This window comes from Anthonomus grandis, chromosome 5 (assembly GCF_022605725.1).
Source record: "Anthonomus grandis grandis chromosome 5, icAntGran1.3, whole genome shotgun sequence".
In the NCBI taxonomy this organism is placed as follows: domain Eukaryota; kingdom Metazoa; phylum Arthropoda; class Insecta; order Coleoptera; family Curculionidae; genus Anthonomus; species Anthonomus grandis.
The window spans coordinates 768,099-786,174 of NC_065550.1; the positions used below are offsets into that span (position 1 = coordinate 768,099).

The window sequence follows — 18,076 nt, forward strand, 5'->3', positions numbered from 1 at the left end:
ATTTGTTTCTTTTAGAAATTATAACGATATTACAGTGGGTGACTTTGAGAGGGACGCTCGAGCACTAAATTGGGATATTATTTATTATATAACTAATATTAATAATAAATTAAACATTTTTAATTCGTTTATCATGTTTTTACTTAACAAGCATGCTCCCTTGAAACAAAAAAGAATCCAGGATAGGCCATATACACCATGGATTACGAATAACATTAAGTTGCTAATGAAATTAAGAGATAAGGCCCACAAGAAATATCTACAGCATGGAACCGACGCCAAACTGCAATACTATAGGGAACTTCGAAATACGACTAAACATGCCATAGCCCGTGAGAAAATAGCTTACTTTCAATCTCTTTCTACAAAGTCTGGAAGGGATTTTTGGAAATCTGCTGAAAAGTTAAATCTGACCAAAACTAAAAATACCAATGACATTTTTCAGCTATTTCCAGATCCATCTGCAATAAATAATTATTTTGTAAATTCTAATTCAAGTACATATACTACCTCAGATGAAAAGGTTAATTTTTATAAACAAAATAGGCATCAATCATTTACCGAGGAGTTAAGGTTTGGTCTGATAGACGAAGAAGCATTAATCCAAATTTTAAATTCTATTAGCACTAATGCCACAGGCGAAGACGAGATATCAATAAGAGATATTAAATTATGCTTTCCTTATTGTAAATATGCTTTAATAAATATTATTAATACTTGTATTCTAGAAAATAGTTATCCGGACTTATGGAAAAAGTCTATTATTTTACCAATACCAAAAGTTTCAAATCCAGGAGACTTTAAAGATCTTCGACCCATAAGTATTTTGCCGGCTATATCAAAAATTTTGGAGAAGCACATTTATCAACAGATTGTTTCATTTGTCGAATCTAAAAAAATAATTCCGCCTAGCCAATCTGGATTTAGAAAAAATTTTAGCACTAGTACCTGCCTAATTAACTTGGTGAATGATGTAAGGCTTGATCAGGATCGGAAAGAAATCACGTGCCTCTGCCTATTAGACTTCAGTAAGGCCTTTGACACACTGTGTCACCGGATGTTGTTGGCTAAGCTTCACCATTTTGGTTTTTCTCAGGAAGCTGTAAAATTCTTTGAATCTTATCTAGTCGGACGTGTTCAGAGTACACTTCTTTATAATGGGCCCAACAAAATTAAATCTGATTACATACCGGTGACAAGGGGCGTCCCACAGGGGTCGATATTAGGGCCATTATTGTTTTCATTATACGTTGCAGATATGAACAAAGAGGTTATAAATTCCAAAATGCAACAGTTTGCTGATGATTCCCAACTGTACATTTCATTTAATCAAGATCTATTGCAGCATTTTCAGAAAAATCTTAATGATGACCTAGAAAAAATTCGAAGTTTTGCAAATAATCATAATCTTAAGCTAAATGCTGCAAAATCATGTGTAATATTGTTGGGAGAGAACAAAGCCAGAATAGCAAATATTAATCAACATTTAAATATTATGATAGATAATGAAAGGTTGCCTGTTGTCACAGAAGTCAAGAATTTAGGTGTTTACCTTGACACAAGATTAACTTTCGAAACGCATATAAAAAAGAAACTTTGCATTGCCTATTTAAGATTGAAGAAAATATATCAAGTAAACAGATTTTTGCCCTCAACAACAAAATACTATTTATGTAACTCTCTTGTTTTATCTTTGTTGGATTATGGTGACATCATTTATCACAGCTCTTTGACTAACAGAATTTCTAAATCTATTCAGAAGTTGCAAAATGCGTGTTTGCGATTTTCATATAATATTTTGTATAGAGATCATATTACTCCACACTTAAATAAACACTCAATATTATCTATGGCTAATCGACGTACGCTACATTTAACCAATTTTATTTATAGAGTTTTAAAATCCAAGCAACCGCCATATTTATATCAACTTTTCATATCTAGAGATCACTATCACCAAACCCGCTATATTGGCAATTTTCTTGTACCGCAACACCGTTCTGCAAATTTCCAAAAATCCTTTGCTTTTGTTGCACCTCAAATATGGAACAATATTCCAATTGAAAAAAAAACTTTAGCAATATCTACATTTTCAAAACACATTAAAAATAAACTTTTGCAAGAGCAACGTACAATTTAATGAAAATGTGAGAAAATGTTGAAATTATCTGACTATTTGTGGCTAGATCTGTGCGTTCTCTGTCAGTCCAATTTATAAATAATAATGAATTATTAGTGCTATTCTCCTAGTGACCTATGGGGGGTTCTTGTGCTTGACCGGATACCAAAATTATTGTCATAAACTGAAAATTATTAACTTTATTGTTAAGTATAAATAGTGATTTTTTTTTTTTTTTTTTCTTTAGGTTTTAGTTTTTTATAGGTTTTAGTTTTTGGGGCGCTCTACACATTTCTGAAAATAAGTTCCAGACTTGTGAATCGGTTTATTAATCGCAGGGTAGTCCTTTATTTATCATCAACCGAGATTATTGTTATATTTAAAAATGAAGTGTAATTTATTTTGGGATAAATAAAAAGCTTTTGAATTTGAATTTGAATTTGAATTAATTGTCGACAGCAAACAGTTTTGAAAAGTTCCAAATCTAATATTATACCGTAAAACGGGGTTACTTTGCACCTTTTTTTTTTAGTTTTATTTTATTAGTTAGGATGTAACGTCACTCGAAAGAAGATCTGAACTTTTTATTATAAATATCAATTGAGCAGGTTGTAATATAACTCTGATTATAGCTATTTGTTACGTATATTGCCTAATCAAGAGAACAACCTAGTTTTATTAGTGGTGCAAAGTATACCCCCAAAAAAGTCATACTTTGCACCACTCAATATTTTATTAATATTTGGCTTCTAAATGCTTGCTGGTGCATAGAAAACCCTTATTATTTCCAACTTTGCACCAATTAAATGCGAAAAAATGTTCATGGGCCAAGTTTTGTGAATTTAAATCTACCTACCTACATGTATTTATGAAACAAGCATAAAAGTAAAGAAAATTGCTACAATTTAAATGAACAAACTTTCTTATAACATTATAATAGTAAAAATACAACGTTTGAAACGAATCCCATCACAATTTGTCGCATTCTGGGACAATGTACAATCCTCGTTTGGACATTTTCTTGGGAGGGCTAATGGCGCCAATTACGTTGTCCCACGAATACCATATTTCGTCACGTCTTTCTGGCCATTTCCAAAACTTTATCGATCTGGCCATAGCATTGAACATCGCTCCATCGTTTTCTATTGCTGTTATCACTCTAGGATAAACATAATCTTCATAGGCAAATAAAACGTACTCACCAACAACTTTTTTAACATCATCTAATCCAGAGTTTTTGACTTTTTCGACAATATTTGTTCCAAGAGAACCTGAGACGAGTTTTCCATTAAATTCTTTTTCTTCTTCCATCTCTTGCGTTTCATTTATTTCATTATCTGATGAATCCCTGCCTAGTGGAAAGTGGTCGTCCAAAACAATGTCCTCCTCTGAATCATCTACGATTTCTGGTTCAACAGCTTGAAGAGGTGTGGATGTAGATGCTCCAGTTAGATCTGTTAAACTAATTTCAGAATGGGCAATACTGTATCCTGCTGAAACCGTTATTTTCTTCTTCCTACGTGGCTTAAACTGTGTGGCTAGAAATTAGAAGATCAAATTTAGAGAATTTAGAAGATAAAAGACAGGAGTCTTTTATCTTCTAAATACTTAATGAAAGTGTTTTCGATATCCGACGAACTTGATCTATTTGTGTCGCTAGCAGTTATCATATTAGGTTGCTTAGTTGTTGTTAACCGCTCCAAGAGCGGTGTTACATCGCAAGGGACGATACCGCATTTCCTAAATCCCGACTTTAATATCTCAGCGCTATTCTTTTGAATTTTTCCCATTAATGATCGTAAAAGCATTGGAAAATGCTGTTTCTCAAGTACATTTGATCTACTCCCTACATGAGTTTCCTTATATTGAGATAAAATGTCTCTCCAGGCTCTTTTCATGGGGGCAAATAATGCGACATCTAGCGGTTGTGTAACGTGGGTGCTGTTCGGAGGCAAACATACAAAATCAATGTCGTGTCTTCGACATAAATCGAGGACTTCATCATTAATATGAGAAGACAAATTGTCTCCTAAAACGACCTTCTTTCCCTGAACTTTTTTAAACCTGGGCAATAGGAGAGTGCTGAACCAATTTGCAAATGTCTGTGATTCGAACCAACCAGATGCAGTATTTGCATAACGCGTACCAGGGGGGCCATTCTCAGTCCAGGTGTCCCACAAATGCTTGGATTTGTACACCACATAAGTAGGTAGAAGCTCACCAGCTGCATTTCCACAAATCATAAGAGAAATGCTACTCTTTGAGGAATTACAAATTCGTTCGGGATACTTAACACCACGTTTAGGGGTCATCGGTTAAGTTTGTCTCGTCATAATTAAAAATAGCCTGCGGCTCTACACCAGTTAATGTTTGTTTTAGATTTTCTATGTATTCAGTCATTTGGTTTGCATTGGGTGCTGCTCTACTTCTTTTTATGTTTTAGGCTATCCTTGCAGTAAGGTCCTTATGACGAGTTAAAAATGATTTGACCCAATCGATACCTGGAGTATTATCCCTAAAACGAGTTATTTTTTTTCCTTTGCGATTTAAATAGCTCTTGATTATTTGTCGCAATTCCATTCCAGTAACAGGAAAACCAGAATCACTAAGGCTATGCATGCATTGTACGAAACATCTTTCCTTTTCATAAGAGAATATTGATGGGTATCCAGGTTTTCTAGCGTGTGTTCCTTTTAATTTGTAAAAAATAGTTCTTCTTGGAATGTTAAAGGATTCAGCGGCAAGTCTTGTGCTCATGCCATCTTGTATTGCTGACAAACGTGCCTTCAAATCTTCTTCTGTGTAGTCTGCATATCTGCGATATCCCAGTTTCCTTTTATAACGTCTGGGCATTTTCTAAAAACCATTTACCTATTTAACTTTTACTCTTGCGAATGAAAATAGTTTGGACGTGACAAGTAGGGATACTTTGCACCACTTGCATCGTTTTGTGCGGTGCAAAGTATACCCAATTCCACGTGATAAGTGCGCATGTAAATAATGTTTTTTTTTATTGCTATCCTTGTTTAAACCCATTATTTTAACAACTACAAATCGCAATCGGTTATAGTATAAGCTTTTAGACGTGTACTTACCAATTTTTGTACTCTGGGACTTTCTGCACAGTATGATTTTGCAAAGCCAGAAAATCATAGAATTTCTAGGTTAATATTCGGACGGTTGCTGATAAACAACTGGCGACCAGGAGGATAATCGCGCGCGTGTTGGTAACGTATTGCGATGTCGCCTATGTGTTCTAGAGGTAGTAGAAATATCTGAACAAAATTATGAGGAGGATTACAGAAAATATAATTTTACATGTTCGGTGCAAAGTTTCCCTGCTCAGTGCAAAGTAACCCCGTTTTACGGTACCTCTATTTGTGGGTGTTCCTCAAGGAAGTATATTAGGACTATGTACTTCTTTATACAATTTATACTTGCCGATTTAAAGACTTTTTCAAATTTTGTAATTACCATTTGTACGCCGATGATACTCAGCTTTACTTTCACTTTAACGCTAATAATATAACATCTGCAAATGAAAATATTAATACCGATCTCCAACATCTAATTACAGGTTTCAAACAACATCATTTAAAAATCAACCCTTCAAAATCGTCAGTTACCTTATTTGGAGGACATAAAAGCTACAGATCTAGAATAAGCGAGGAATTCAAAATAAAAATAAATGACACCCCTATTATAATAACTAATACTTCGAAATCCTTAGGTCTTATTATTGATTCTGATCTTCGATATCATGAGCATATAACTAATAAATTAAAGAAAGCATATAGTGCACTTAAACTTATCTATAACCAAAGAAAAGACTAAAAAAAGCACCTTTGTGATTCTTTAGTGTTATCCAATATCAACCATAGTGATATCGTGTATGGACCATGCTTAGATCAAGTCGACTCTCGTAGAATTCAAAATGCATGCCTTCGTCTTATTTTTGGAATTCGTCACGGAAATCATATATCTCATAAGCTTAAGGATATAGGATGATTAAATATGTTCAATCGTCGAAAATTACCTTTTGCTTCTCTTGTTAGAAAGTTTTAAAATTAAAAACACCTTCATATTTATACAGTAAAGTCCAGTTTCGAATAAATACTCACCACCCACGCTTTAAACAATTACATCTGCTAACTATTCCATGACATAGAAAAGAACTTTTTAAAAGAAGTTTTTCATATAATCTCGCCAATACTGTTAACTCATTGATCATTTCAACATTTGTCTTATCCTGTGTTACCTTTAAAAAACAAATTAAACAATTATTATTCTCTCGCCAGTAAAAAAAAGAAAAAATAAAAATAAATATTTATATATTTTTTTTCATATTATATAATTTTTTTTTTTCACTTTAAAGCGTCATTCTCATATTTTGTTATATTTGTTAGTAGGTATTTACTTGGGCCTAAACAGTTTCTGGCATCGCCTGAAGGCTGCATTGAAATGGCTTTTTATTTTTCATGTTCTATTACTATTTTCCGTATATATTATTGTAAATCTGTCCTGAAAAATAATAAATTTTGTTTATTATTATTATTATTATTATTATTATTATTATTATTATTATTATTATTATTATTATTATTATTATTATTATTATTATTATTATTACGCATCATTAAAAAAAAAGCAAAACTTGCAGGTCCATTTTTATTTGTTTCAAAGTTAAACGCCCATGAATGTGATTAGAAGATGATACTAAAAATTAATTTGTAAAGTAAATAAAAAATGATTTAATTAAAAAAAAGGTTAATTGATAATATTTTCAAATTGTCAAGAGGTCACAAGAGGACAGGGACAGATCACAAGAGGACCACCTCGACCAATGCATCTTAGATAGTTGGCCGTAACCCAGTTTCGGACAGCAATTCTGAAATGCGGTGGAGCCCATCCTCCAAAAGTCCTTGCAGTTCTTCAATAAGAAACTGAAGGTAGCTGTCCGCATTCAACCTTACAGAAAGTAAAACAGGACCAATCAACAAGTCATCGATTAAAGCAGCCCAAACGTTAACAGAAAATTCATTTAAAGTTACAAGCACGTATAGCTTTTGAGTTTTCTGATTCCCACTTATGCAGGTTTCTCAGATTTGTAATACTACGCCTTGTAAATGTCGCCTCATCTGTCCATAGGACTGTTCTGCAGAAGTAAAAATTAAGACGGCACTGTCTTAATATTCAGTTAGAATAAACTAGACGAGGATAGTGATCTTCCTCAAGCAAACCTTGTACCTTACGATAATAATATGGATGTAAGCCTTTACGTTTTAAAATTCGCAGGCTTTCAAAACAGTCATTCGCGGTACTTCGACTTGTGTAGAGATTCGACGTACACTGATAGTTGGATCTCTTGCAGCAGTATCTAATACTCGTTGATCCTGTTCTGCTGGCAAGTTCACTCCCCGATCGAAATAATAATGACGCAGTCCGCATTCCCGAAATTGTCTGTGTACTTCCAGAAATGTTCTGTAATGAGGAATGCGCCTATTTGGAAACTGATGTTTAAATTCGATAACTGCTTGACGAGCACTGCCGTTACAGTAGCCATACATAAAATGCATGTCTGAGTACTCTTGAGAAGAAAATCAGTAGGGTATTTTGATAAAGATACCGCCACTCACTAAGAAACCAGGAATAACTGCCTTGTTTATCATAATTAAGGCTGATTTAATTTCGTTGATATTGGTATTGTGATCTTCGAGAAAAAATGTAGTTTTTATTTACTTTAGGAATTTATTTTTAGTATTACCCTCTAATAACATTCATGGGCGAGTAACTTTGAAACAAATATAAATGGACCTACAAGTTTTGCGTTTTTTTTACTTAAAATGAAGCATACTTTATGCCTCTAAAATTTAAACATGACGATGCGGGACACCTTGTATATTATATTAATATATTCATTTTGAGTTTCTAGTAGTAAAATTAATAAAAAATAATTAAATGTACGTTAATGCTATAGTGTCAGAAATAAGACTAATGTTGAAATTGTGAGACAAATACCTTCTTCCATTTTGGAGGTTGACTGTCATCATTACTATTTGGATTTTGGAAACAGCTGCTTTAAATAAATCAGATAACCTGACATACTTAGATCCGATCGCGTTTTTAAGTTGAAATTTTTCTTCCAATAGACCTTTTTACCCTAATTTTTTTCTTGGATTATGAGTTGTAAAATATCGTGCTTTAAAGCTCTCAGTATGTAAGATTTTACAATTTTTAGTTTGTATATGTTTATATTTGAAGCTCTACGTCGGTATAATAAAGCTTCTCTTAGTGGCTTCTAGTTTTATTGAGGGTGCAAGTTGTACACCATGAAAAAGGACTGTATAAATATATGACATTTTAGCATCCGAATTCGTAGGTTCGGACTCAGATCTCGACTATACTGCCCTGCTTAACGTAAAGGGCGTATCTAACATTTTATCGAAAATTGGGTTAAAGGCTTGTTGGATAGCCCATAATATATATCACCTGATTTTTAATGCTAAAAGGCGTATCTGCTGTCCATCTAACTTAAAAATCCTAATAAAATATTAGCTATCTGCAATACATACACATACTACTATGCCAAATGGTCGTATCCAACAATTTTTACGCTAAAAGGGCATATCTACATGCATTTTGTCACATTCGCCCTTTTAGCGTAGCATTTAGCAACCCTTTTGTAGTTACGAAAATGCAAATACTTTAAATGGCATAAATGCTCCGCCTTTGATACTATAAAGTATTAAATGTGTTACTATTAACGGCTGTCAGTAAGGCTCTTGTATACGTCTGTCACAGTCAAATCATTTTGGTGGCGTTAATTGAGTTGGTTCTTCCAAGATATGAATCCTTAAAGAAAGTAATATTTACGGGGAGAATCATAGCATTCAATGAATCTTTTGTACCAGTGGGGACTAAACAACAGAACAGGAAGCCCATAGCAGTTATTTGGCATGAAGATGTGGCCGGACGCTCAAAAAGTGATATCATTAGCATAATAATTGCTCAGCACAAAATAAAAATTGGGCACTTTTATCATTTTTTGTCAGCATAGTAAATTCAGATGAAATTAGCCTTGAAAAACTGGAAATTAAATATTTTGAGCCCGGCCACACTTTCATGTCGGCGGATTCATTCCACCACCAGGTTGAGATGTCCCTTAAAAAAAACGAAAAGTTTATAATTTTCCTGATTTTGAAGACTGTGTACAAAATGCAAACAGTGGTAAAGTTTTGGTAATAAATATGCAACATAATAATCTACAATTGGTTAGACCACAGCTCTCAATATAAAATTAAAAATATTAAACCAAGTCGACCATACCTAAATAAAATGGTGCACACCCAGTTTTTACGAGGGGAGTTTACTCTGACTTACAAATATAGCTTTTGTGACGATTTTGTCGAGTTAAATTTTCTAAACGCCAAAGTGCAAAAAAAAGGATTTCCAGAGAAATAGGCTTGCGTTTGGGGAAAAGTTACCGGGAAAAGTTATTTCTGAAGAATCTGAAATGGTAGAAGAAGACGAAGAAGACATATGAGTTTTTTTGTTGAATCATTTGGAATCTTGTAAGATTTTTTTGAATTTGAGGCAATAAAACTGTATTTTAACGAATGTAATTTTATTACTTAATCACTTTTTATAAGTTGATAAAAATATTCAAACATTATTCTATATGTATTAAATTTCATAGTTCAGACATCTTTTAATTTAATCAGCAAATGGTTAAATGATACTAGGGAAAATAGGCGTCTGCCATAACTCAAAATCTAAAAACAAGTTGCAATTTTTATTAATGCCACTGATTTTTTAAGAAAAAATTACTATACACTCCATATCTTTCATTTTAGTGAAGTTTATCGTAATAGGTGGCACGTTAAAAAATACAAAACCTTCATTATCTCAAAACACTGTTTTTGCAGATACGCCCATTATGGAGGGCAGTATATTGGTTTTCACAACGTCACCCGTTTGGTTCGTCAACGTCAAACGTGTCACACGTTTGGTTTATTTATGACGGATTGACCAATCGGCTCTTTTCAGTTTTCTGTGTACAGGATAGCCATTTTATTAGGGATCTATACTATACCTTTTTTCAGAATCTACAGAGTATGCAAAAAAGTCTTACAGAATTGTTTTCGTTTTAAGCGTTTTTTTTTAAAATTATTTGAGTTTCATCAATACAGGGTGTTCAAAAAGTGCTGCACCGACTTTAACAACAAAATTTTAAATGGGACACCCCATGTATTTACTGATTCCCATATATTTTTAGGTTTCTTGGGAGATATAAAGGTAACTTTCATAAGACCTACCTATCCGAATTTTGTGTAGTCTAGACAAAAATTAAGGTTTTGTATTTTTTTTTAGCAAATTTATGTCCTCGGCATACAGTGTCTTGTAATGATGGTAATTAAGACTTTTTAATTTAATAACATTCCTACCACGACTTAAGAAGACAACTTCCTATTGATCGACGGTAACAGGGTATTTAAAATTTATACAGGGTGTCTCAGGTAATAACATATATTTTTAAATTTTCAGTTCGCATTATTTAAGTTTTTTTAATGGAACACCCTGTATTTTATATAGTATTTTTTAAGAAAATAAAAAGAGGCTATTCATCGATATATATGTCCTATACCAAAATCTAATAGTTTAGAAAATATTTAGAATTTTATTGGAGTGATATTTGACATCCTAGATTTCACACAACTACACGTACGTTTATGTACTATAAAAGTGGGACAAGCAAACAGTGCCGAATTATAAACCTGTCACTGTTTTATCAATTTTCAAAAATTGTAGAGCACTTCATAACATATTTAAAATGGTTAGTATATCACAGGGTACCGTTTTAGGATTTCTGCTTGTTACCATTTATACAGGGTGTCCCCTAATTAATTAGACATAGGTTAATGTAGGATACCTGACAAGAAAATAAACCGTTTGAGCTCAATATTGCTTAGCAAAATGTTATTGGTTTTCGTTCTACGGGGTGTTAAAACTAATTTTTTACCAAACATTTATTGAAATATTTTGGAATCCACTGGACAGATTAACCTAAAATTTGGCGTAATCTTATTAATTGGGATGAAGAACACGAATATGATATCTGTTTTGCCATTGCCACTAGATGGCGCCACATACAACAACATTGAGTGATTAAAAAGGTCATAACTTTTTTGACCTTCCGTACGTACAACATTTGCGAGTGAAAATAATAAAACAGCATTTAATTCTAGTCAAAAAAGGTATACTTCTTTGATCTCCAAAAAGTAGACCGTTTTCGAAATAAACGCATTTTTTTATTAGGTTGCGTATGAACACTTAATCTAAAATTTAATTAACAACGATAAAATTAGAAAAGGCTGTTGATTATAATAATTGTTCAAAATGTTCACCATCCACTAGGACACATTGTCTAATTCTTTTATTTAAATTTTGCCTGACTCCAAACAATGATTCTTCTTGGGCCCTGATGGTATTGACTCCTTCCACAATCTTTTGCCACAATTCCTGACGGTTATTTATTTTATTTTTATACACAAGTGATTTCAAGTAGCCCCAGAAATAAAAATCTAAGGGATTAAGATCGGGACTACGCGCAGGCCACGGATATTCACTACCTCTACCAATCCATTTATGAGGATTGAAGATTGAATCCTCAAGAAATTTAGATAACGTTCGCCATTAAGCTTAGCTGGCAATTTAAACGGTCCCACAATACAATCCCCAAAGATACCACCCCAAATATTTTCATGTTGAAAATGGTGTTTTGGAAGGCATGAGGATTTTCCAACGAATAGATATGATTGTTTCGCCAATTAAAAACACCTCTCCTTGTGAACGTGGCTTCATCCGTAAATAAAATTTTATCACAAAAAAATTGATCATTCAATTGGCGCTCTCTTAAAAATTGACTGGATTGGGGTCTTGCAGGAAAGTCTTGAGGAAGAAGATTTTGAACTGGAGTGAAATGATACGGATACAGTTATTCTTGGCGTATAATTTTGGACACTGAAGATTTCCTTACACCAGTGGCTGCCTCAATACGTCTTGTGCGGGTTTCAGGATTTTTGATAACACGAACCAAAATTTCATCTTCCATATCTGCTTCAATTGGTCTTCTTGGTCTTCCCGCATTTACGTTTTTTGAACGAAATGAGCCCGTTTCGCCTAATCTATCGTACAACGCTTTAAATGTTTGATGATTCGGCTGCCTTCTATCCGGATACAGATCTAAATAACGCTGCGCTGCTCTTCGACTACGAAAATTTTCTTGAGCATATACACATACCATATCCCGCATCTGAGCATTAAAAAAATCATTGTGACGCGGCATTTTTAAGCGAAAATAACACAACATGAACACGAGCTTTAGCCAAATTAAAGACTTACTTATTAATCCTTCACCTTGACAGGTCGTAGTTATGATGTGTTCATCCTAGGCAAAGCCTACTTTGTAAAACTCCGATAATAATTTGTTCATACGCAACCTAATACAAAAATGCGTTTATTTCGAAAACGGTCTACTTTTTGGAGATCAAAGAAGTACCTTTTTTGACTAGAATTAAATGCTGTTTTATTATTTTCACTCGCAAATGTACGTACAGGGAGGTCAAAAAATTTATGACCTTTTTAATCACTCAATGTTGTTGTATGTGGCGCCATCTAGTGGCAATGGCAAAACAGATATCATATTCGTGTTCCTCATCCCAAATAATAAGAGTACGCCAAATTTTAGGCTAATCTGTCCAGTGGATTCCAAAATATTTCAATAAATGTTTGGTAAAAAATTAGTTTTAACACCCTGTAGAACGAAAACCAATAACATTTTGCTAAGCGATATTGAGCTCAAACGGTTTATTTTCTTGTCACGTATCCTACATTAACCTATGTCCAATTAATTACGGGACACCCTGTATAAATGATATGCTAAAACTTAAATTGAAATGATTACTTCTTGGTTTTGCGGATGCGGCAATATTTTGTAAAGCTTTTTTTTTTTGTAAAATCTTGGCAACTATTGAAAATTCTAATTGAAAGTGATTTTTTAGAGTTGAGCAATTGAGTGGTTTCAATGTCATAAGTTAACGCTTAATGTAGAAAAAACAAAAACCATTTTCAGCCTGTAAGAATTTACTCCCAAAACTTAAAATTGACAATTTAACAAGATAGGAGCTACATATTAAGGAAGTGGCTCAGAAAATCAGGGGACTTCTTCCAAAATTTATTTACCTAAAACACTATACATTTTAAACAAGAATAAAATGTGTATTTGTTTTTAGTTTAAAGTCATTTATCATATGTTATACTAGATTGTGGAGAAGTCTCTGAAAATCATTAAAAATGTTAATGACTATGCAAAAATGGTTCTTAAATTATTAAAAAAAAGATAAAATGTATCTAACAAAGCAACTTTTTGCCTAAACCAAAACCTTAGATCTGCGCCAGTTTACTTGGCTTAAAATACTTAAAAATATTATTAAAAATGGAAAAATTAGTTTACAAATTTAGACACAAGACGAAATATCTCAGCATATGCAATAACAACTAGAAAAACTCGGGACCAAAGAATTTTAAAGATTTTTATTTATTTTATCAAATAGTTTTGTTTTGAGTTGAACTTATTAATATTATGGAATTACAGCAAATGCTCTAAATACAAAAATCATCTTTCATTTATAATAATATTTATTTATTTTTTTCATCAAATGGAGGTAAATTTAACTTACAGCCACAAACCCTGACGACGAAAAACTAGGGTACATCATAAGTCCGTTATATTTCGTGCAATCCGTAATTTTTCGTTAACTTCTAAAGTAAAATGACACATTGAAAGATATCCCTTCACAGCCTTTTAGTTTTGCATAACATTCTGGTTTTGTAAATGTTACCGCTACAGTTTGGGGTTCCTAAATGATAAATGACACAAACATAATTTTCTGTATTAGTGAAATTAACATTTTAGACGTAATTAATTCTCTTTAACAAAAATTTAGATAAATTAAAAAGCGTATTAGCTATTAAAACTAGATAACACTTGTGTAACCATCTTATACTTGTTTATTACATAATAGATATCTTTTTTTAGACTGCTGTTGGATTTGAACTCTGGTCTATATCTCGGGACATTCTTTTCGATAACTTAATTATTACCGAAGAAACTGACGTGGCCGAAGATTGGGCTTCGGCTACTTTTGATATAAAAAGACAGAAGATTACTAGCCAATCGGTAAGTATTTTAATGAATAATAATTAATGGACAGTATTATATTATTTACTTCATATTTTAAATTCATTTTAAAGTATAGAGAAAATGGTAATTTTTCGTCTTAAACATTTTTCAACTTTTTTTTTATAGATGTTACAGGCATTAAATTACCTCAGGAAAGAGGTTTCTTAACTTTAATTTGTTCTTTATTTGGGTGTGAAATATTTTTTTTACATTTTTTTTACAATATTTAAATAAATTAAAAAAAAGCGGAAAGTAAAAAATAGGGACAACAAAAGAATAGGATCCCATAGTAATAAAAAGTCATATAAAATGGGCAGTCATTTTTATATTTGTGATTTTTACAAAAAAAAAAAGGAAAATTTTATAAAAAATGGTAAAATCGTTGGTTTTTTTATATTGTCAAAATTTCACGGATTTCCGAAAATCTGTGAGCAGCTTAATTTTTAAATTATTTTACTTTAAATTTTTTTATTGGTAAAATATAATATACAAATATTACATTTTTAGTCTATCAAAAAAAATCTAATCTAAAAATTAAAAAAAAAAATCCAAGTAGGCTAAAAATAATTGCCTTCAAATAATTTAAATCTTGTGGTAATACCTCATTACCATAACCTACAAAGTTAACCTTTAAATACACTTCTTTTTCACAAAAAACTTCTTTTTAAACTGTTCAAAAAATTGTTTTTGAAACGTACAGTAACGAAATAAAACTGTCCCAATTTCCTTTATAAACCTAGTTATACGACTATCCTATATTTTCATTTAAATAGGTGAACAATACAGATACGGTATGGGGTAGAATCAAGCAGTCCGTAGACTATAATCCTTTTGGTTGGGGCATATACTTCGTCTACTGTTCTATACCCATCCTATGTTACATTTACTATATTTATCTCTGCGTAAAAGAGGTAAAATAATTTATATTTTTAGTAGTACGCTGCTAGAAGCTGCTAGTTCATTGAAGGCGTAATAGAATTAGGCGTTGGCATAAATCATATAAAAAAGAGTTTTATTATTATAAAATACAAATCAATCAACGAGCGATCTTTCCTACTAGATAAAACATCCATCAGTTAAAAAGTAACTAAATAGTGATTAAAAAGTACCTAAATGTAAAAAATAATAAAGACAAAAAGATGAAGATATTAAAGCTTACAAAATTGTTGCAAATTTTCAATGCAATATTTTCAATAAAAAGGCAAATATCAAAAATATATAAACAAAATATCACATTATTTAAAGATATCACAAAGAAAATTAAACATTGAAAAAAAAAACCGAAATCCAAAGCTTACACACATGGTTTTTTTACCAGTCATGATTAAATTAAGTCAGACTACTAAAATGCTTTACTTTTAAAATGCAACAAATCTTTCACAAAATCGAATCAAAGTTTTTACAGACTTTATGGTATGTTAATTGAGGGTTAAAAATCTTAATTCTTAAATAAATAAGAGAGTTTCTAGCTAATCAATTCTTTGGAATATTGAAGTTCTTTTTGGTATTATAGGGCTTTCTAAAATTATCGCTGGTAAGATGGAATTTGCATTTTTTTATAACTAAGCACGTGTTCCCAATATAAACAAATAGTACAATGCCATTACCTTTAAATATCTAAATAAAGGCGCACAGATCTCTCTAGATCATTTACGACAAACATAACTAATTGCTTTTTTTGTAAAAGAAAAACAGAATTGAAAAGATATTCCCTGCAGCATCCCCAAAAAGGAATTCCATAGCGCAAGTGTCTTTTAATGAGAGAATTATATAGGGTGATTCATTAAGAATGGGCAGTCTCTGAACTGGAGATACTATACACCAAAATATGGCGATTGAGCTTAACATGTCTTATACAAATGTTGCAGGTTTACAAGATACAGGGTATTTAAAGTTAGAATTTTAATTTGAAATTTCTTAATACATTTGTGATTTTAAGCAGTATCGTTTTGAAAATTGGTGACTTTATGTGTTTTGACATGAAAATTACGAATTTTGTGGTGAATTTAGCATCATTTATACAGGGCGTTAGTTACACCCTGTTACTTAGGTAAATTACAACATATCTTTTTTGCCTAATCAGTTATGGCTAAAACGACTAGAAAATCTAAAAGGCAGTTCAATTTTGAATAAAAAAGGTACTCGTTTATTTCATGTAACTCTATCAGCTTTTAAGTTATTTGCATTTTAAACATTTAGCGTAAAAAATCCTAAGCCACCACGGTATTACATTGGCTTAATAGGAATTTATTCTTTTAAATTACTACTATGCTGGGTAATAACAGTAAAGACAACAAATAACAATCAGTGACAATATTAAAAGAAAACTTCAAAGTAAATGCTCAAAATGTCCGCCTTCCACTTCAATACACTTTGTAAGGCGTCTCCTTAAAGATGTTTGAATATTATATAACATTTCTCAATTATTTTTGGTAATATTAGCAGTTTCTTGAATTTTCTGTCGTAATTGTTTGATGAAATTAATTGTATCTTTGTAAACCATGTCCTTCATGTGTGACCATATTGAGAAGTCTAGAGGATTTAAGTCTGGACTTCTAGGTGGCCAAACAAATTCTCTGCCACGCCCAATCCACCGGTGAGGAAAATGTGCGGCGCCCCGTCTTGCATAAACCACATGTTCCGCCTTATGACTAGTGGTACATCTTCTAGTAGTGGGTTTAACTGTTGTTCAGGGAAGTTTAAATAGAGGGGCCCGTTCAGATTAGGAGGAAGTTCAAAAGGACCAATAAAAAAACCAGATATCACTTCACACCAAATATTTACTTTGAATTCATGCCGAAAATGTCGTTCCTTTAGAGCATGAGGATTTTCGAAGTCCCACAAATGATTGTTTTTCCAATTAAAAAAACCTCGTCTAGGAAACCTCGCCTCATCGGTAAAGAAGGGCATTAAGAAATTCCTGGTTTTCGGATTATTTATCTAGCATAAATTGAGCAAACTGTAGGCGAACTGGTAAATCTTGAGGTAGCAAATTTTGGACAGGAGTATAGTGATATTGACGGAGATTCTCTTTCTTTAAAATTCTTTAGATAGACGATTGACTTATTCCTGTTGCCGTACTTAAGATCTGGTAATATCTTAAGTACTGAGATCTGGATTTTACGAAATACGAGCTAAAACCTCTTCTTCATCATCGACGTTGATATTTTTTGGAGCACCATTTAAGGTTTTAGGGCGAAAACACCCTGTTTCGCCGAGGCGGGTATAAATACGTCTGAACAGTTTGTGATTGGGTTGTCTTCAATTTGAGTGTAATTCTAAATACCTTCTGGCTGCACCAAGTCCACTATAATTTGACTGAGCAAAAACCCAAATCATATCACGCATTTCACTGTTGGAATATTCATTATGGCGTGGCATTTTCTTATTTTAAAATTTTTACTACAAAAAATACTCTCTTACTTAGTGACAGTAAAATTGTCATTTAATTTCTTTACACAAAAAACTGATAAGTGGTGACACAAGTGTACTTGAAAAAAAGTCAATGTAATAATGGTGGCTTGGGATTCTTTACGCTGAATGTTTAAAATGCAAATAACTTAAAAACTGATATAGTTACATGAAAGAAACAAGAGTACCTTTTTTCTTCAAAATTGAACTGCCTTTTATAACTGATTAGAGAAAAAAAGATATGTTGTAATTTACCTAAGTAACAGGGTGTAACTAACGCCCTGTATAAATAATGTTAAATTCAT

General features: G+C 32.3%; 1 protein-coding gene across 1 annotated transcript in view; it reads left to right on the plus strand.

The window, feature by feature from the left end:
- Positions 1 to 18,076, plus strand: part of LOC126736031 (calnexin) — an 83,321-nt gene that overhangs the window by 46,490 nt on the left and 18,755 nt on the right. The window contains exon 6 of the mRNA XM_050440222.1: positions 14,217 to 14,357. Within this exon, the coding sequence (XP_050296179.1) occupies positions 14,217 to 14,357 (141 nt within the window). The remainder of the gene's footprint in view (positions 1 to 14,216; positions 14,358 to 18,076) is intronic.